Here is a 22,298-nt window from a genome sequence, read left to right as displayed (position 1 = left end):
ACATTGGCAAGACCCCTTGGGAATCCTTACTAACGGCCTCCGTATAGCTACGTGATGCGTATTCGGACGCGTTTTGAACGTAAGCAAGATCACACACTAAGCATCACGCAGCACGTATCACGTGTGCATGGAAAACGCTATTACTATTTTAGTACAAAGTGTTGCTTACGCACTGCCAATCACGCCCTACGCAGACATGGAAACCCTTCTGTTTAAGGTTTCTGTTAAATTACCTCACTGTGGTTTTGTTGGCGTTTATCACGTACTTGTAGATGAAAGTCACTGTTTGTTGTGTGAGTTTGTTGTGTAACGCCGCACTCAGCAATATTCTAGCTTTATGACGCAGTCCGTAAATATTCCAGTCTGGACCAGACAATCCAGTGATTGACATTATAGTCATCGACCCGCGCAGTTGGAATACGACGACCTGCATGAAAGACGTCAGTGAGCCTGAACACCCGAACCCGTTAGTCGCCTCGTACGACACGCATTGGTTGCATTGGTCGAATCCCCACATGTCTACAATGTGTGAAGCCCCATTTCTGGTGTCCCCCGCCGTGATGTTGCTGGAATATTGCTAAAAGCGGCGTAAAACCAAACTCAGTCTGTTTGAAACTGATCCCGAATTTTCTCCGTTTTTTATCCTTCTCACGCATTATATGATATAGCAATATGTCCATTGTACACTATGATATGCCATTTCAATGTATTATTGGAGTGAATAGATTTTTGCAAAGTTAACTAAAATTTCGAACAGTATTTCCTGATATGCTTCATCGGCAGCAGCAGAAAGTGCGTGGTCTACCTTGGTATAATCTGATGTTGCGTGCGTGACGGGGTGGTGACCCGGATATCTCGTCTTGGTGAACACGTGACCTGTGTGAGTTGGCCGCACAGAGTAGGTGGCGTTGTGAGGACCTGGTGTAGGATTGCAATACATTTATAAATTGTAAACAATTAAAGAAAGTACTCGTATCTTCAAGACAACCAATATATCAGACTGCATTCCTGCTAAACAGTTATATTTACTATTGCGTGCAACCCGTTCTTGACAAGCAACCAATCATCGTCAACCAACCCACCCAGGAAAACCATCCCATCCACATCCTCCAACACATCCACGGACTCGGACCAGTCCTCAATCAACATCCCTTCTGCGGCATCCAACTCTTTCTTATTAACACATCCCGGATCATAAGCACAACCGCGACCTCCAATCTATCACATGTTTAAAACCCATTTCGACCTTACAACAGCCAACCAGCCCTCCCACGGACAGCAATCAATCTAAGTCGTCAATACTATCCCTGACACCCAATGCCTGCCCGGTACCAGACCCTATCCCCGATCCTTACCCTCATGTCCAGTTTCTCTCACGTCATAACCCCAGCCGTCGTCAGTTGCATGGACATGACCCTGAAACGACAACCAAAGACATTTGTATCCAGGTGAGAAGGAATGAGTGTTGGTCCTTAATCAATAATAATCAGTACGATATCTACTGCCTGTAAACAACCGAGTGCAGTCAATCGGCAACCATAGCATAGACTGCACACTACACCGTCGGGAAACGATAATACACGTAGCTGTGTCTGACATTATAAGTTGTATGCTTCTCTCGAGGGTAATACGGTCTGATGTACGCCTCTTTGTAGAAGTGTCACCCGAGCCGATAGGCACTTTTCATTTCCTTCCTGGAAAAGTTGATGAAATGTTTGGAAGCTGTTATAACAGATACAAGTTTGCAGTAATTAGACATAATGGATTTGACATTCTGGTGATCAGCAGACTTGATGGTCTTACCTTTGTTTGGAGACTTTACTGGTGGGTCAGTTCCATCTTATCTTCAGGAATTTATTCAAAGCAATACACATGCTGGCTGGCCGTTGAGGCATTTAAGCATTTCACAGGATATTCACTGATGTAATTGTGTGTTTAAATCAAAATGGAAGTTACAGTTTTAGATATAGCTCCAATTTGCAATGACTCTGAGAAAACACTTGACTATATGAAAAGGAACAAATTACTGGCTTCCTCACAAATATGTAGCATATGCAATGTGAATATGTTGTGGCAGAAAGACAAACAGAACGCTGATGGCCATAACTGGCGATGTCCTAAATGTAGAAAAACAAAGTCAGTGAGATTAGGTAGCTTCTGGGAAGGACAGAGGCTTAGTCTTGGTACTTTCCTCATGATATTGTATCTGTTTTGCATTGATGTACCTGCCCACTTGGCTCTCAAAATGCTTGATGTTTGTGAGACAACATTGTACAATTGGTACAATTTATACAGAGACTTAATGTCTCGTGCATTATTAGATGAGCCAGTTACTGAAGGGGTGGGGGTGGGGTGGGGTGGGGGTGGTCATACTGTGGAGATGGATGAAAGCAAATGGGGTAGAAAGAGAAAATACCACATGGGTTCCAGTCAGGGTATTCCTACCTATTGGGTTTTTGGTCTCATAGATAGAGACACTAAAAATGTTCTTTTATTCAGTGTTGAGAACAGAACCACTGAAACATTACTACCCATAGTACTTGCCCATGTTGAAGTTGGCACTCCGATCATAACTGACGAATTCAAATAATATCTTTGCTTAAAGAGAAATGGTTATGAGCACCAAACAGTTTGCCACAAAAACAATTATGTAGATCCTCATACTGGGGCTCACACCAATACCATTGAAGGGTTTTGGGGTAACGCCAAATCAAAGTTTAAATCCATGCATGGTGTATCCAAAGGGCAGCTTGGTGCACATCTTGATGAACTTATGTTCCATTGGAACAACAAGAATGAGTGCATGTTTTCCCTCATGACAGATCTCATTAGGAAATACCACCCCTTTTACTAGTTTTTCTGCTTGGTGTGCATAACTTTACAGAAACAGTATATACTTGTTGGTAACTACTTCCAGGTCTCTGATGTAAAATTATTTCCATCACAGTAATGAGTTTTAATTAACTGTTGTTCTTGCTTCATTATATTCATTATAGTTTCATTTCCCTCAGCATGATTTAAGTGATAAGCCTGCATATGGACACGCTCAATAAAATCAACCTGATGATGTGTCTAAGGAATTCAACAAGTGCAAATACATTCTTGTTCATTGAGGGGGAAATTAAAGTTGTTTTAGTTGAATTTCATGCAGTTTGTGTTATATTATAAAAACAAAAAGGTATTTACAGAATACCATGATACTACAAGCAATGATGAGTTTCTAAATGTGGGCCCACTTATTTTCGGCTCCTATAACAGGCGCTGAAGTGGGCCCACATTTTGGAATGACATTATTGCCACTGTATGCACTTGGTTCAACAATATATATGGATGGAAATAATGATGCTACAAAATACTTCCCGATATATGAACGTTTACAATATCTCATTACTTCGTTCGGTAATTTCAAACTTACCGTGTTGGCACAAGTGGAGCCAAAACAGCGAATACGAAACTAAAGCGCTTAACTCCTAATGCGGGAAACATGCTCAGAGTTACTTCCCTTCATCCAGCGATAATAATGTTTGGCCTGTTAAAGCTTCATTGACCAATGAAGTTAAAGTATTTTACATGAAGGTAAGATAATACACCTTCCTGATTCTTGTCTGGTTGACATATTCAACACAAAGGTAACTCTCGGAAATGCTCCTTGCTTCTCCGGAAGACACAACAGTGGTCTGTTTAGAAACATGCACTGAACTTCAGTTTGAATGATTAAACATTCGTTTAGTATTGAGCACAACTATTGTGACTTGAACGTAGAAGGAAACTGTCAATATTTGAAGACGTGGAGCTCTCGGTGAATTTCTGGAGCAGGTTTATGGTGCTGACAGACCAGGATTCGTAATCGTAGTTAACCTGGGATTCAAGTTTATGTTAGGAGGATCCTGAAATGTGTAAGGGACGTAACCCTGCACCTAAGACAACTTTGATTCACAACCTATATGTAAATAGGTTCATTATTGTGTTTTCCAATTGCAAGGGGTGCATAGGCGGATCCAGAGGGGATGTGCAGGGTGTCCTGAAAGTTTATTAAACGACCACTGAAACTCTCGCAAAAACAGGTGAAAATGAACTATGCACCTCCCTTTTCTCAAAAATCTGTATGCGACCCAGTCCTTAGCACCGACCTTTTTCAATGCTACAAATCAGTGAAATTCAGTATAAATGTATTTGTTAATGGGTTCATAGAAAGATCCAAAAATATATGAAGCGACATGGTTCTAAGTTTCACGAACGCCTGTATCTTGGTGATGATCGATATCACTGGATTGTCTGGTTATTTACAGACCGCCGCCATTGATAATTGATATTAATCTTATCTTACATGGCAATGCAGGTCTCTCAATTACGAAAAATCAGAATGTTTTCAAATATGTACATATCTATATCTCTCAAACAAAACGTTTTCTCAGTTAACTTCTGTTGTACATAATTTAACCTATGTCGGTCACTTGTGTACAATGTTGTAAGATGAATTGTGTAATTATTGGTAGGGGTTTTTTCTAAGTTGGACAACTTGTGCCCGATCCTTTTCTTGAATGAATAAAATATGTTATCATCAACCGCCGCCATATAGCTAGAATACCGCTGAGAGCGGCATTAGACAACAATTAAATCACATCAAATCGAAAGTGGATCAAGTGGTTAAAATGGTATATTTCTATATTTATTGCGTGACAGAAACCACACTGGTATAACATTCAAGTTTATGTTCTCACACTATTGGGACAGTTCAAATATATAAAACTACAATTTCTTGCTACAAGCCATTGGTCCACAGGCATGTGTAACTCTAAAATGAGCAAAATTATCAGATGTGTTATCATATGAATAGGAATCACATAAGACAAACAGCGAAACGCTGTACTTTGTCCCACTATAATTGGGACAAAAATGGGATTCGAACCCGCGACCATACGGTTCCAGGACTCCAAATCTGGCAAATGTTTGACAGAAAGACGGCGTTTTTTAACCACCAAACCAACCATGATCTCGCACTGTATAGCAGCAGGGGTGAACTAGAGAGGCGGAGGCATAGTCCGTAAAGCCGATATATCTTTAAGTCGGTGTTTATTTTACAGTTTTATATAGTCGGAATCGTACATTGGACTAGCATATATTTGATGATCTCGGGATAATTACTCGGATATAAGAGACTCAATAAACATAGTACTATCAATGTTACTAGTTTTAGGTTAGCAGTACATACTAAGGGGGATCACTCTCATCTGACTTCCTGTTCAAGGTCATGTGCTCATAGAACCAGCCACTGTTAGCATCCAAGGTCCTGATAAAGCATTCTAACACGAAGCTCAACCTGTAATTTCTTTACACCCACCACATTTTGACGTCAGGACTAACGATGTTTAGGTGTAGACTTCTATTAATCTATGAAACTAAAAAGCAATGAGAACCGGGAATGCTGTCTAAAAGACGGTTCAACACTGGCAGACTTAGACGCCTGGTTAACTAATAATTCCTCATTACCTCAGTGGCGTGGTGTAGACGAGACGCGAACATGGCGGCGGCTCCTTTCTTCATGGCAACAGCTTCGTCGTCGTCGTCAGGAGGGTGGTAGACATGGAGAATCTCGCCTTGGGACGTGATCACAAACGAGAACCTGTGAGAGACATAATGAATGTCCATGTGGAGATTTGATAATAACTCGTCAAGGAAGACACCTTGAAGACTAAAGAGCGATGGTAAAACATACTTTGGATTGTTCACATTTGACCTGTTATCAATACTTCTTTTTTTTAACATCTTTATTTCCACATTTTACATTGTACATGAAGAATGCATTCACATAAGTATATTCATACAAATATTTATGTTCAATATAACAAATATATTCAATACACCCTCACAAATCCCCTTCATACAATGAATAAATGTCTTTGAATATCTTATCTCAGTGATTCCAATACTAATAATAGTAATTAAATACATTTATTATATGTTTTCTGACCTATTATTTTCTGTAAATAGATTGTGGAAAGATGACCAGAAGGTAAAAAGCTCATTGTTGCTGCATGTGGAGTACGCATGTAATTTCATAGTATTTTGATACCTCGCTTACTACATGTTTGAAACTTGGAACTTGTTCTTTTATTTTTTGTGTGTATATTACCTGTTTCACAACAAGACATATTGCATTTAAAGAATTATTGTTTTTCCCTTTAAATCCAAGTAAGATGTTTTCTGGTGTAAAGTCTATGTTACCTTCAGTTACAGTCATTAACCAACTGGTCAAACTCTCCCAAATCTTTTTAACATGACAACAATTACAGAGTAGGTGGACAATTGTTTCTAGTTCCTTTGAACAGAATGTACACAAAGGCGTGTCCTTTAGACCGATCCCATTTAAGAAAATATTTGTGGGTATAATATCATACAATATCTTCATCTGTAACCATTTCAAATTGCTACATTTTGTGGATCGTTTTGCCATCATATATATGTTTCGTAGCATTGTGTTATCATACTGTGTTTCAAAGACTCTTTCCCACTTTTTATGTGCATAAGACGTATTGTAATTGGAGTCCAGTAAAGAAAGGTAGAAGGTTTTGGTGCCTTTGATCTTTAGATTAAGCTTGGATATATTAAATGGTAGTATTGGTGAGAATGGGAGTGTTTTAGGTAGAGTGATTTGTCTTCTCTTTAAGCAGGCAGTTATGGAAGATTTAATACTGTGGTATCTTAAGATATTTGTTTTAACTTGATATATTTTTTGTAGTTCTTCATAAGTATAGAATTCCCCTGTGGTTGGATTCATTAGATCATACATAAAGTGTATTCCTGCATTGTACCAATTGTTTATAAAATTTGTTTCGTTACCTATGCTAAACATGTAATTAAACCAAATACATTGGTTTAACATGTCATTTGAGTTTATTATATTATAATGCTTTTGAAAATATGATCCCCATGCAGAAATTACATCTCTCCAAAATGGATTTCTTATGTATGGTTCTATATGTTTTTCCAAATATTCAGGATCAGCTAACCAAAGTCTTCCGTAGTTAGGTATACAGCTGTTCTCAATACTTGATAGTGGTTCATAAACACATGCTCTGTCATCGTATATCATTGCATCAATCACTACATTATCCGGTCCAGACTAAAATGTTTTTGAAGGAAAACTGATTTGTATGGATAGTCAACTTCTTTATTGCAATGAGTGCGACGTTTCGGTGTAGGTACTAACACCGTTATCAAGCAAGTGATACAACAACTGAAGCAAGGAGAATATATACATAGCTGTATGGTGAGTATATACAATTAACAAGGTTGATGAACATTGGATATTTGATAAGTGATTACAGCAGAGGAGGTTGATGTACAGAGTGATTGACTGTGATTAGAGTTGAGTTTATACAATTGATGAGTTGACGTACAATAGTTGTGATTACAAGCACAAAGGAGGGAGCATGGAAGCCTGATGGACAACGCAGGTAGGGAAGGATAACTGGTGGTGGTGTTTGATTAGGTGGTGATAGGCTGACGAGATGAAATAACCTTGATCTCGATTCATCTTCACAACTTCTAAAATGCCTCTCAAAGAAAAGAAAATGTTTTTGTCGTACAGATGTAATACTGCTGAAACAAATATATACTCATGATATAGTCAAAATTGTACGATTATTGACTCTTTCAGCAGAGATTTCTTATGGACGAGGAAATGATTTTGTCGGTTCTATTCACGGGACGCTTAAAAAACGGTGGTAATTACATTGTGTTTCAAGAGACTCAATTTAGCACCGGACTGCATAGGAAAGTTATAGCACGCTACTACCACTAACACACTCTTGTCATGCCTTCTACACAGTTTTTAAGCAGAGTAAACAATGCCCGACCTTGTCAAAACGTTACTAGGTGAGAGAACATTGATTAACGCCGTATCAGCAAATTTGCAGCTTTTCGGAGCGAGAACGTTACTAGGTTGAAAACATTTATGTTATGTCCAAACCAGGAACATATCCATTTTTTGTTTCTTTCATTGGTCGCCACGATCAAACAGGTAATCTCTCGTGGGTGCAGTGTGTGAAGCCCATTTCTTGTGTCCGTGCCATGATATTGCTGGAATATTGCTTAAAGCGGCTTAAAACCTCACTCACTCACTCACTCAATCAATCACTCACTCAATCAATCAATCACTCAATCAATCACTCAGGCAGTGTATATCTGATGTCTATTCAATCCCTCTCCTTAGATGAATATGGGCGATCAGAAATTTAAACGTATACGCGCTCTATGATTTGACAATTACCATTTCGAGAAGTCCAAATGATGGCCAATGGTATCTGAAAAATAACAAGAAAATCAACTTTATAAAAAGTATGGTATCAAAATATCAAAACAGGCACACTAACATGACAAGCAAGGCAATATAACTACGAGACATACACATATGTAATACCAATAATTCCTCGCCTATGCAATATTCACCTCCTCTTTGAATGTTTTGCGAAAACTAACACGTAAAAATTCCCCCGTGCAATGCAATATCCAGACACGAGACACAATACATGTCTTGAATGTTTCCTAAATTAAAAAAGGGAATTAACTGCTGTATACCATAGAGAAACCGTGATCAATTACAAAATTCACGATTAATTTCTTATCAGTTGATTCAATGACAATGTTTGTATTGTATCATATACACGCCCGTGAAATAGTGATCGGGTATTAATGGGTGATCGAGGAATGCAGTGTGTAAGACCCGTGAAGTATTGATAAAATGAATATATCTATGGGCGATAGTTTATACAGGTCCGTACAGCATTGACGATGAATTCTGTGGTGCTGGGGGAATGTGTAGAGTATACAATCCCATAACGTTCTGAGGCTGTATTCATGGATAATGGAAGATTATAGAGTACACTAGCCCGTGAAGTATTGAGGCTGTATTCATGGATAATGGAAGATTTTAGAGTACAGAAGCCCGTGAAGTACTGATGCTGTATTCATGGATAATGGAAGATTATAGTGTATACAAGCCGGTGAAGTATTGAGGCTGTATTCATGTATAATGGAAGATTATAGTGTATACAAGCCCGTGAAGTATTGAGGCTGTATTCATGTATAATGGAAGATTATAGAGTACACTAGCCCGTGAGGTACTGAGGCTGTATTAATGGATAATGGAAGATTATAGAGTACACTAGCCCGTGAGGTACTGAGGCTGTATTCATGGATAATGGAAGATTTTAGAGTACACTAGCCCGTGAAGTACTGAGGCTGTATTCATGGATAATGGAAGATTATAGTGTATACAAGCCGGTGAAGTATTGAGGCTGTATTCATGTATAATGGAAGATTATAGTGTATACAAGCCCGTGAAGTATTGAGGCTGTATTCATGTATAATGGAAGATTATAGAGTACACTAGCACGTGAAGTATTGAGGCTGTATTCATGTATAATGAAGGATTTTAGAGTACACAAGCCCGTGAAGTATTGAGGCTGTATTCATGTATAATGAAGGATTTTAGAGTACACAAGCCCGTGAAGTACTGAGGCTGTATTCATGGATAATGGAAGATTATAGAGTACACTAGCTCGTGAAGTATTGAGGCTGTATTCATGTATAATGGAAGATTATAGAGTACACAAGCCCGTGAAGTACTGAGGCTGTATTCATGTATAATGAAGGATTTTAGAGTAAACAAACCCGTGAAGTACTGAGGCTGTATTGACTGGTAATGGAGGATTATAGAGTATACAAAAAGTACTGAGGCTGTATTGATGGTAAATGGAGGATTATAGAAAATACAGATACAGAGCGTGATGTCCCCAATGTAGACAAGATTTAGCCAGTCCGTGAATATGATTTAAGACACTTCACAACTGGAGGGGACGAAACATGTGGTTCACCAATGTGATTTATAACAACATACTATAAGTCTACTTTATTCCACTTGAAAGGATTCGTATTTCAACTGACGTTCGTGTACAGAATGTTTTAACGTGTTTCACTGAAGTACTGAGGCTGTCTTCATGGGTTTATGGGTATCCATTTAGGAAAGATCCTTATTTTATTCAGCGACAGTACTCACAGATATGTTCCTAATGACTACATGGACAATCTACACAATATTGGACCTGCAGGAAGTGTTGCCCTTCGTCATGCATAGATGATAATCACATCCGTGACAACTCGTGTCATTCCGGGACAAGCCTAATAGTCCCTCTGGCAAGTTTGCATGTGTTTTGTGTCCAACAAAATTGACATTTATAACCACTAAAATCCCTTTTGTGAAACGTTTGTGGCTGTCAGTATCCTCCCTGTTTCAGATACAAATAATACTTGTAAAGATAAAGCATTAAGGAGGAATTCTTTGACAAAACGTATTTTGTGTGTTTGTTTACTTATAGTCAATCTTGTGTTCGTGTAATGACGACTTTCAGATCATTCCGTGCTTGATGTCCCCAGTTTATGTGTGATTTCGCCAACATTGTCTCATAAATCACATAAATCTATCTATAGGGCATAGCTTCTTGAAGGTTTTACGACAAACCATAAATGGGGTGCGGTTAGGGAGGGTGAGGTGGGGTGTTGCAGTGAAGGAGATGTTAATGTTGGTAAACAAGTTGCAGGTGTGGGGACTGGTTAGAATTAAGTTTTGAAGGTCAATATCTCGTACGACACGTGAAGGAGCCCGCTGTGTTCTGTACAAACAGTATCGTATTGTACGTTTTGTGCTCTGTGGAAATATTTTAAGGCTACGAAACAGGTTTATCTACCCTTGTCTCATTCAGGTGTAATTTTAGCCTAAGGTAAAGAAACGCGTGTCTTCCTGGTTCACTGATAATTTTTGACTATATCTGTCTTCCCAGCGTTTAACCGTTCTGGTGGCGGTGGTGGTAGTTGTAGTAGGAATAGTTGGAGCTGTCTTAGTTGAAATAGCTAAATTAACGCCGTATGGGTAATTTTACGACTAAACGTGGCGAAGAATGGTGATGGTGATATAAACTATTAGTTGTATCAATAAAATAGTCGTAGTCGTAGTCGTAGTCGTAGCCGTGGTCGTAGTCGTAGTCGTAGTAGTAGTATAAGTAGTGGTGGTGTTGGTGGCGGTGGTGGCGGTGGTGGCGGCGGTGGCGGTGGTGGTGGTGGAGGTGGTGGTTGTGGTGGTAGGAGTACGAGTTGATGGAGTATATTATAAAAGAATTGAAGTAGTAGCTACCTTGTGAGTGTTTGGTCTTCAGCTGCAGAGCATACACCTTCACGTAGATCTCTTGTCCGTTGCCGCTGTCACCGACGTTGATGTAGCCGACCTGAATCAGAGACGTACATGATGAATTACAGGGGTACTGTTTTTAACATGGACACAAGATGATGTCATTGACTATTTATAGTAGACATGTGGAGGATATTCCAGATGGGATGCATCAGTGACAAAAATGATGTCCGATGCAACTCTTTATTTTGACATGTACCATATGTTCCCATGTCTTTTTCCGGTGAACAATTAACTTGCCTTTGCATGTGTTTGTGACGGGTGCTGCAGAATATACCCAGCTTTTCGAGACCACCAATATTTACCAGTATTTGATGCTGCATCATAACCACATGCTCATGATATAGCACAACTGACTCTTCTCTTACTGGAGATTATTATGTTTTACAGATTAAAGATTGTACGCAGCAGAGAGGGTTCGGGTGATCCTGGCACAGTCAGGCTGGTAAGGCTCATCATCAGCTCAGGGCCCTTGCCCCCTCTACACGCAGCCCAGACAGCGAATGGGACTTCTCCCAGGAAACGCTGCCTAGTCGAACCCACCAAGAACTTTCCGGAGAATATGAAGGCTCCCCAACACTGCAGCCTTCTGCATTACCCAGAGTGTCAGAAGGGCTGTACTCCCGGTGGAGAACCCGGGCACTCTCCTGATCTGCGCCAAGAGATCAGGAGGTACCAAACCAAGGGCACCAAGAACAATGGGGAGCCTGGCGACAGTGTACTTGGGATGCAAGCGAGACATTTCAAAGGCGAGGTCCGCATATTTATCATGCTTTTCCTTAATCTTGCCAATCACATTGGTGTCAAAAGGGACAGAAAATTCAATGATATAAATAAATTCATTGGCTTTATCGAAAAGGACAGGATCAGGTTTGTTGGCAGGAATTCTTCTGAGGCTGTACATGGGCCTATTCCATAGAAGTTTGAAAGCATCATTTTCCATGACGCCCTGGACATGTTCAGGGTCGTACCATGGATGGACCTCGGAGTCAAAGCCACAGGCATGTCGGAGACGGTAGTAAAAGCAACGAGCCATGCCATCATGTCGTTTAAATTATGCTGATTGTGCCAAGGAAGGGCATCCACTGACAAGGTGTTGAACAGTCTCTGTAAATTCATTGCAAAGTCGACATTTCATATTGATACTCTCTTTAAGAATCACATTTAGGCGATTGCGAGAGGGAAGTGACTGGTCCTGAGCAGCAAAAAGGAAGCCCTCAGTTTCACATTTAAGACCAGCCGACTTCATCCAGGCGAAGGAGTCGGTGGGATTGCTATTCTGTTCCACACACTGCATGTACACACGGTGCAATGGCTTCTCAGAAAGCTTCTCCACAAAAGACCGACTCTGGGCAGACTTGGTGAAGGACTTCACCTGGTTTACTCCCATCACTGTACCATCCAGCAGCACATCGCCATCAACAAAATCAACCTCAAATCTCAGATTCTGTCCAACAACCTTGGCACGCTTAAAATAGCTGTGGAATTCCTTGCTTTCATCATGAGTCTTTACATGCATCACTAGAGGATCATCCGATAAATAAATATGTGCAAAAGTACACAATAAAATTCTGTCATGAAGAGCCTCCACATTAATCAAACCCCGACCTCCAGAATTGATTGGCATGTATAAACGGTTAAGAGAGGAACGAGGGTGGTGGGCTCTGTTATCAGACATGATCCTTCTGGTCAGGCGGTCAAGACTCTGGATGTCTTGTTTCGTCCAGTCAACTACTCCAAAGGAATAGGAGAGGACTGGCACAGCAAAAGTATTGGTGGCTTTGACCTTGTTACGAGCATTTAGCTCTGAGCTCCAGATTTTCTTTAAACGAGATTTGTACTCGGCCCGAAGTTTTTCTTGAATTTGGGCATTCTGGAGCTTGTCTCGAACTTGCATTCCAAGATAGGTGTAGGCCTGATCTTCCACAAGATGCTCAATAACTCCTCCCCCTTGTAACTCGACCGATCCATCATTAACTACCTTGCCACGTTTCAAATGAAGAGTATTACATTTGTCGAGTCCAAATGTCATGCCAATATCATTAGAAAAGGACTCGACAAGGAGAACCTGCTCTTTCAAATTGGAATTTCCTTTGGCAAGGAGCTCGCTGTCATCCATGTAAAGGAGATGAGTAAGAGGTGTTAGGGATCTGTGCTGAGGAGGTCCGGGATGGTAACCCTCCTCTCTGTTGAGCAGAAAGCTCAAAGGATTTAGAGACAAACAAAAGCAAAGGACTAAAGGAGTCCCCCTGGAAAATTCCCCTTCTGATTGGAATAGATTCCGAAGTCTGCACCTGCCCTTGCGAGTACATCTCAAGTTGAGTTGACCAGCAACTCATTAAAGACTTGAGTAAATCAAGTAGTCGCTCAGGGAGGTCCATACAATGAAGAGACTTCAGAATCCATTCGTGAGGAACAGAGTCGTATGCTGTTTTGTAGTCAATCCAGCACATGGAGAGGTTGCGGTGATATGCTTTAGCCTCTTCCAAAATCATTTTTTGTACAAAAAAGTTGATCCTTGCACCCCCAACATCCCTTTCTCGCCCCCTTCTGCTCTCTGTATCATTGGAAGAGCAGTAAGATGACACGAGGTTTGTCAAACACCCTGTGAATATTTTGTATTGTGTATTCAAACATGTGATAGGTTTTGGGGATCAGTCAAGTCTCCTTTCTTGGGAAGGAGTATTGTGCGACCATTGCAGAACCATGGAGGAACATCACCTGTGTCCACAAGAGAATTGAAACAGTGAAGTAATGGCGTTTGGACACAGGGGAACAGTTTCCAATACCGGTTTCAAATGCCATCAGGCCCTGGAGCTGTATTAGATTTGGACTTTTTGATGACACTTTTCAGGCAATCTGGTGAGATGTAACAGACAAACGACCTATTTACTTTCTCATGCATTGCATGGTCATAATCACGGACCCATGGTGCCTCCAGGTTACAGTCGCCGGGTATAGACCACAACTGTTTCCAGAACCTTTCATTGGCATCCATGGAAGGCCGTTTCTCATGCTCACCATCACCCTTTGTTTTCAGTTGCCTGTAGAAGTGTTTTTCATTATTTCTAAACAGTTTATTTTGTTTGATGAATTTATTTTTCTTTTCCCATTTTTTTCTTTCTTTCAGTCCAAACCTTTATTTTTGCCTTAAGGCAATCGACAATTTGAAGAAGTACCTTTTCTTTTGTTGTCTTTTACTGCAATTTTAATTTTCTCCAAATTGTCTTTTGCCGTTTTGACATTGGATTCCCTGATGATCTTAGTTTCAGGCACAGCTCTATCCAGGAAATGTATTTTCTAGTTTGCGTGAGTTTTACTTGATACCGGTTTTTCTTTGGTGTATTGTTCTTAGTATTAGTTGTTTTTTCTTTGGAAACTTTGTGAATTTCCTCCAAGGTTCAAGCGGCAGCATAGACACAAGAATTAACTTCATGTAATGAACAGTCCGATGAAAGTTTCATAGATATAAAGTCATTTAATATATTAATTTCATGTTTGGGAAAAGATACATTTGTTTGTTGAATTGGCCTCCGTTTTTCTAAAGGTATGTCAAATATTTCATCATAAATAGAATGAAACAAAATATACACAGGGTTTTCAGAACGATCTGTAACTGAAGAAGAGGAAGAGTGAGCATCCGAAATTTCGGGGCCAATTGGCTCTATGCCGGAAGAATTTCCATCAGCAAGAGGAAAGAGGTTGACACGGACGTCCATTAGCAGTTTTGGGTCTGCTGCCACTTGAGCATTCTGTTCATGCAAAGGTTCCTGACGGGCACCAGTTGTGGGTTGAACTGGCTCACGGGGCAAGAGATTTTTAAGCCGCCGGAATTGACCTCGAAGATTTTGCTCCGTCAGGTAAGCATACATGGGCATGGCATTGTCCCAATGCAGCTTCAGCGACTTGCCATCCATACGTGGATTTGCAGGCCATCCTGTCGCTCTCGCACACTCAAGTAGTGTGGTTTTAAGGTGGTTTGACCAAGATATTCTTGGTCGGGTTCTGTGCCTTCCGCTGGGGCAAGTCCCATCTCCAGTGTGGTTGGTTTCACTACCGGAGGAAGGCTGACTGGGCTGCGGAGTTAAAAGATCGTTTGCTCCTTGTTTTACGGTAACCTAGTGAAAAACCAGCTTCGGGGGGTCAGCCCTAACTGGGTGATGTACGTTTAGTTCAGGGAATATAATTCCCTTATCTAGGCCCACCACGGAGAGGCGTACATCGTCAGGCCCCTGGAGATTATTATGTTTTACAGATTAAAGATTGTATGCAGCAGAGAGGGTTCGGGTGATCCTGGCACAGTCAGGCTGGTAAGGCTCATCATCAGCTCAGGGCCCTTGCCCCCTCTACACGCAGCCCAGACAGCGAATGGGACTTCTCCCAGGAAACGCTGCTTATTATTATTATTATTATTATTATTATTATTATACGATATTTATATAGCGCACATATCCAGGCAACTAGTGCTTGCTCAAGGCGCTGGTATTTTTTTCCCTCGATCATTGGATGTCAATCTCAACAGCACATCGTGTTATCAATCTCAACTCCCTGGGGAGTATGCAACTCTTGCAGCCACTAGGCGCAGCGAGTTATTGCGGCTTTCTCATCCTAACTTGGTACCCATTCACAGCTGGGTGGACTGGGACACACACATAGTCACAGTACTTTGTCCAAGTTCACTGCACGTTGCTGTACACGCAACTGGGTGTTTGCACGTATTCATGTAGGATTTCTCTTTGTTATTGTGAATTATGAACGGGCGAATACCGCTTCGATGACTCTTTTGTTGTTGTATTATATGTTTAACATGAATAACCACGAAGACATATACATTTTTTTTACAATAACAGTGGCTTGTAAGCATATATAGAAATAAGTATGTGACTATAAAGATTATGATAGGTATTAAAGATTCAAGGCAATATTGACATCGAAAGTTTATCAAGTTTTCGACCACTGAGAACATTTACCATACCTTTTAGTCTGCTTCTAAAGCCTATTGCAAAACCTATTTGAGATGGTATGAAGTCCTCAGAAGTGACATTGCCCTTCAGAAACACACCCCTTCCCCCCCCCGTAATTTGAATTGTTACATGGTTGTAACATGGTGCGAACATGACAAATAAGACTTTTCACGCGTGCCCACAAACAACGAGGACAAGCATTACATAAGCGTAAAATGGTTTTGTAGAGGAAGATGAAGAGCCAAATACGTAGCCCGTCGAAGTAGTTTGTTGTTTTGCGCCAGAGCAACGGCAACGGCCCACGCCGTCGGGTTGTGATGACACAGCGTCAACCAAGTCCAGAGCCTGATCACCCTTTCCATTTAGCATATGTTTGAAATAGTCACAAGATTCCATCACACCTGAGAGACTGCTTTAGGTCACGTACAACACCCGGTGTCGCCCTCTGGTGGATATTTCAGTAACACCCACATGTAACTCGCATAGAATTGGCCAGGGGGTATATAAATGTTTCTTAAAGGATATGGCATACTAGTCAGTGACTGTATAAGTTAGTATATGGTAGGCTTAAAACATGAAGGTATGATACAGCGTTAACTGTTGCAGGACACAAGAGCCCCCCCAAAAGTTGACTTTTCCGGCATCACTTGTGTCACAAATAGTGGTAAACGTCTAACAGTTTACATCTAAGTCCTGCATTACGTCCTGTGCCAAACGTAGTTCACATCTAAGTCCTATATTACGTCCTGTGACAAAAACAGTTTACATGTAAGTCCTATATTACGTCCTGTGACAAAAAAGTTTACATCGTAGACCTGCATTACTTCCAGTGACAAAAGAAGTTGACAGCTAAGACCTGCATTACGTCCAGTGACAAAAGCAGTTTACATGTAAGTCCTGCATTACGTCTAGTGACAAAAACAGTTTACATCTAAGTCCTGCATTACGTCCTGTGACAAAAACAGTTTACATCGAAGACCTGCATTACGTCCTGTGACAAAAGCAGTTGACATCGAAGACCTGCATTACGTCCTGTGACAAAAGCAGTTGACATCGAAGACCTGCATTACGTCCAGTGACAAAAGCAGTTGACAGCTAAGACCTGCATGACGTCCAGTGACAAAAGCAGTTTACATGTAAGTCCTGCATTACGTCCTGTGACAAAAAACAGTTTACATCTAAGACCTGCATTACGTCCTGTGACAAAAGCAGTTGACATCGAAGACCTGCATTACGTCCAGTGACAAAAGCAGTTTACATGTAAGTCCTGCATTACGTCCTGTGACAAAAAACAGTTTACATCGAAGACCTGCATTACGTCCTGTGACAAAAGCAGTTTACATCGAAGACCTGCATTACGTCCAGTGACAAAAGCAGTTGACAGCTAAGACCTGCATGACGTCCAGTGACAAAAGCAGTTTACATGTAAGTCCTGCATTACGTCCTGTGACAAAAAAACAGTTTACATCGAAGACCTGCATTACGTCCTGTGACAAAAGCAGTTGACATCGAAGACCTGCATTACGTCCTGTGACAAAAGCAGTTGACATCTAAGACCTGCATGACGTCCAGTGACAAAAGCAGTTTACATGTAAGTCCTGCATTACGTCTAGTTACAAAAACAGTTTACATCTAAGTCCTGCATTACGTCCAGTGACAAAAACAGTTTACATCTAAGACCTGCATTACGTCCAGTGACAAAAGCAGTTGACAAAGAAGACCTGCATTACGTCCAGTGACAAAAGCAGTTTACATCTAAGTCCTATATTACGTCCTGTGACAAAAAACAGTTTACATGTAAGTCCTATATTACGTCCTGTGACAAAAAAGTTTACATCGAAGACCTGCATTACTTCCAGTGACAAACGCAGTTGACATCGAAGACCTGCATTACGTCCAGTGACAAAAGCAGTTGACATCTAAGACCTGCATGACGTCCAGTGACAAAAGCAGTTTACATGTAAGTCCTGCATTACGTCGTGTGACAAAAAACAGTTTACATCGAAGACCTGCATTACGTCCTGTGACAAAAGCAGTTGACATCGAAGACCTGCGTTACGTCCAGTGACAAAAGCAGTTGACAGCTAAGACCTGCATGACGTCCAGTGACAAAAGCAGTTTACATGTAAGTCCTGCATTACGTCCTGTGACAAAAAACAGTTTACATCTAAGACCTGCATTACGTCCTGTGACAAAAGCAGTTGACATCGAAGACCTGCATTACGTCCAGTGACAAAAGCAGTTGACATCTAAGACCTGCATTACGTCCAGTGACAAAAGCAGTTTACATGTAAGTCCTGCATTACGTCTAGTGACAAAAACAGTTTACATCTAAGTCCTGCATTACGTCCAGTGACAAAAACAGTTTACATCGAAGACCTGCATGACGTCCAGTGACAAAAGCAGTTGACAAAGAAGACCTGCATTACGTCCAGTGACAAAAGCAGTTTACATCTAAGTCCTATATTACGTCCTGTGACAAAAAACAGTTTACATCGAAGACCTGCATTACGTCCTGTGACAAAAAACAGTTTACATCGAAGACCTGCATTACGTCCTGTGACAAAAAACAGTTTACATCGAAGACCTGCATTACGTCCAGTGACAAAAGCAGTTGACAGCTAAGACCTGCATGACGTCCAGTGACAAAAGCAGTTTACATCTAAGTCCTGCATTAGGTCCAGTGACAAAAACAGTTTACATCTAAGACCTGCATTACGTCCTGTGACAAAAGCAGTTTACATCGAAGACCTGTATTACGTCCAGTGACATGTAAGTCCTGCATTACGTCCAGTGACACAAGCAGTTGACATCTAAGACCTACTTTACGTCCTGTGAAAAAACAGTTTATGTCGAAGACCTGGATCACTTCCCATCACAAAAGCCGTAAACGTCTCAGATATCCATAATTCGCTCGATGCATTATCAACATACATTAAAACATGGATCAAACGAAGTTGTGCTCAAATCATCCTATCCTTCGTTACAGGTAACACAACGTAGGTTCAAACGAACTCACAAGGCCTCTAACATACGTATACACGAGAGTTAAGCATACAATACCTCATATTCAATCAATCTTTATTTCAGTACTTAAAAGGCCACAGGCCTGTAGTACATTTAGAGTTTACATGAGTAGATAGAAATCATTTATAAATTCTTTTCTGTAACAATACTTTTTCTTAATCTCATAGCGAAATAGATGTACATTGCCAGATTCTGTAATATTGATGTGGTAGTATCTGTTAATAGTGAAATTAATGTTCTTACACTTGGATGCTTATAATAGTATGGCTTTAGGTATTTTGTTCGTAGAGTCGTATAAACAGGACAGATTAGAAGAAGTTTGTAGTTCATCCTCAACAGTACTCATATTACATAACTGACATATTCTGATTTCTCTTTGTATACCTGCATACCTGCCAGTTTCAATATTACATACTACTGATCACAGCTGTCATGGAAGTGATTAGTCCTCAAACTAAACAGATTTCTCAACTGATTTTCTATGAGGTCGAGCCATATTTTTACCAAAGAGGATTAATTTTATGATTTTTAAGGTCGACAATTGATATTGTCATGATCAGGAAAACGATACCCCATAAGTAATCACCTTGCTTAATGGGAAATTATAGGCTACGGGACCACTCGAATGAAAGCAGCGTGTTTGTCCAAGCATAATCCTAGATCGGACTTGTGCTGTAGACGGAAGACAATTGCATGTTTATTACGCTTTACGTGACACTCTGAATGAATTGGGAGATTAATTTCAGCGTTTGTATTCGGTAGCATCACAAACGAGCTTGTTACACTCCACAGTGTGACCGCGATACTACTGTCCTAAATCTAATTTTACAAATGGACTTGATTGGTTTGTTGTTTGGGTTCCCGACCTTTTGGATAACATCTTAATTATAACGGGATTACATGTCTTTAGGAGTTGCTATACATATAGTTACAAGTGAAAGTGTAGCCATATATGTAGATGTAGATTTAAGTGTAGGTGTAGATGGAGTTGTAGCTGTTGGTGTAGATGTAGATTAAGGTGTAGGCGTAGATGAGTGAGTGAGTGAGTCTAGTTTTACGCCGCACTCAGCAATATTCCAGCTATATGGTGGCAGTCTGTAAACAGGCGTAGATGAAGACGTAGCTGCGTGATGTAGGCATAGATGAAGGTGTATGTGTAGATGTTGGTACAAATGTTATATTGATATAGTTGTTGATGTATATGTGGATGTTGATGTGATGTACATTTATGTGTAGATGTAGAATAAGGATTAGACATGGATGAAGGTGCAGCTTCTTAGATGTAGGTATAGATGAGTGAGTGAGTGAGTGAGTGAGTGAAGTTTTACGCCGCACTCAGCAATATTCCAGCTTTATGGCGGCGGTCTGTAAATAATCGTGTCTGGACCAGACAACCCAGTGAGCAACAGCATGAGCATCGATCTGCACAATTGGGAACCGATAACATGTGTCACCCAAGCCAGCGAGCCTGACCACCCCATCCCGTTAGTCGCCTCTTACGAAAAGCATGGGTTACTGAAGGTTCATTCTAACCCGGACCTTCCATGGTAGGTATAGCTGAAGGTGTATGTGCACATATGTGTGTAGATGCCGGTGTAAGTTATCAAGGTGTAGGTGTGGAGTTTTTTGTAGATGTAAGTAGATGAGAAGGCGTAGATGAAGGTGTAGCATTGTCGATGTAGGTGTAGAGGAATGTGTACATATACACTAGACGCCAAAAGAAACTATACCCTCCTACCTTTATGAATTACTTAAAAACTATCAAAGACATGTTAGAAGGTTTTAGTTTAGAAGAAAGCTTAACAACACAGCTTTATGCAAATCACGAAAAATAATTCTCAAGTGCATTCATATTTAGGTGAAATGCATCTTTTCCAGAAGAGTTAAATTATCCTATTTTCGACCCTGCCAAAATAAACCAATAACAGTGATTCAGATGTCCAAAATAAATGTTGAAATACACTTCTGCATTGAGACAAAGATAAACAATTTATAGTCACCATTTTTCAACTATTAAAACAAGAAACAACTGTTGTAGAGTGTGTAAAATTGTAAAAGAATCATTCCTATGATTTCGGTCTCTTAAAACATTTTATGTTGATTTGCATTAGTCATTGATATTGTGATAAAGTGTTTAGGAACATCTAAAAACTATCTTTGTTAACATTTTTGCTTGCAAAGTAACATTTTTCCATTTTCTGTTTACACACAACAATATCAATCGCCGAACCGTAGCAATATTCAAGCAGTATTTGCATCAATTTCACGTATAGAATGATTCGATAGGGTATAAAGAGAGACTAGAATGCATGATATGATACACAAGTACAAGAAATATGCCACGATTAACAGCTGAAGAAGGTGAAAGAGACATTGGGATGGTGCAGGTGTTTTGTGTATGTGTAGATGCAGATTTGGGAATAGGTGTGAGATATTGTGTCTTGATTGTCCATTGAAACATATTCCACTGGGCCTTGTCCTACTTTAAATAGGAGCGCTGGGGTAGCCTAGTGGTTAAAGCGTTCGATCGTCACGTCAAAGATCCGTGTTCGATTCCCCACATAGGTACAATGTGTGAAGCCCATTTCTGGTGTCCCCTGCCGTGATATTGCTGGAATATTGCTAGAAGCGGCGTAAAACTAAAACTCACTCACTCACTTACTTGAAAGATCTCACCTTTGACATGTATTCAGTGGGCTTCATAACAGTGACTCATCACTCACTCAGCCAAGCAAATGTATGTAGTTTCAAACGATACACACTATAGATTTGTCAACCAGCCTATAACACTTGTGGGTGTCAAGGCATGTACGTTATTTATTGAGAACCTATCACGCTGAGATACAATATTTGCTTAGTAACTAGGACGAGAGATCCTATTTGAAATGACATACCTAGGAACAAAAAGGGAGCGACGTGTGACGAATTCACCACCTATCTCGCTCTCTTGAGTAAGTGAGTTGGTATTCCTGGACACAACCGGGAATTCGATACATTCACGTTCGAGAATATTTGTTTTTGATGTATTAATAGCCACCAATCAGTCACCTCCAGGATCTGAT

The 22,298-nt window shown here is 40.4% G+C and overlaps 1 protein-coding gene across 1 annotated transcript in view; it reads right to left on the bottom strand.

Moving 5' to 3' along the window:
• The window catches only part of LOC124257087, a 38,660-nt gene that overhangs the window by 14,245 nt on the left and 2,117 nt on the right, over positions 1 to 22,298 (bottom strand). Inside the window, exons 2-6 of the mRNA XM_046691076.1 lie at positions 11,192 to 11,282; positions 8,273 to 8,306; positions 5,491 to 5,623; positions 1,356 to 1,416; positions 806 to 918 (exon numbers count right to left, since the gene is read on the bottom strand). Of these exons, the coding sequence (XP_046547032.1) occupies positions 806 to 918; positions 1,356 to 1,416; positions 5,491 to 5,623; positions 8,273 to 8,306; positions 11,192 to 11,282 (432 nt within the window). The remainder of the gene's footprint in view (positions 1 to 805; positions 919 to 1,355; positions 1,417 to 5,490; positions 5,624 to 8,272; positions 8,307 to 11,191; positions 11,283 to 22,298) is intronic.

This window comes from Haliotis rubra, unplaced genomic scaffold (genome assembly GCF_003918875.1).
Source record: "Haliotis rubra isolate DU_JTF1 unplaced genomic scaffold, ASM391887v1 Scf65, whole genome shotgun sequence".
NCBI classification, from domain to species: domain Eukaryota; kingdom Metazoa; phylum Mollusca; class Gastropoda; order Lepetellida; family Haliotidae; genus Haliotis; species Haliotis rubra.
Note: the sequence above shows the minus strand (reverse complement) of the source record. Positions and strands in the feature narration are given on the sequence as shown.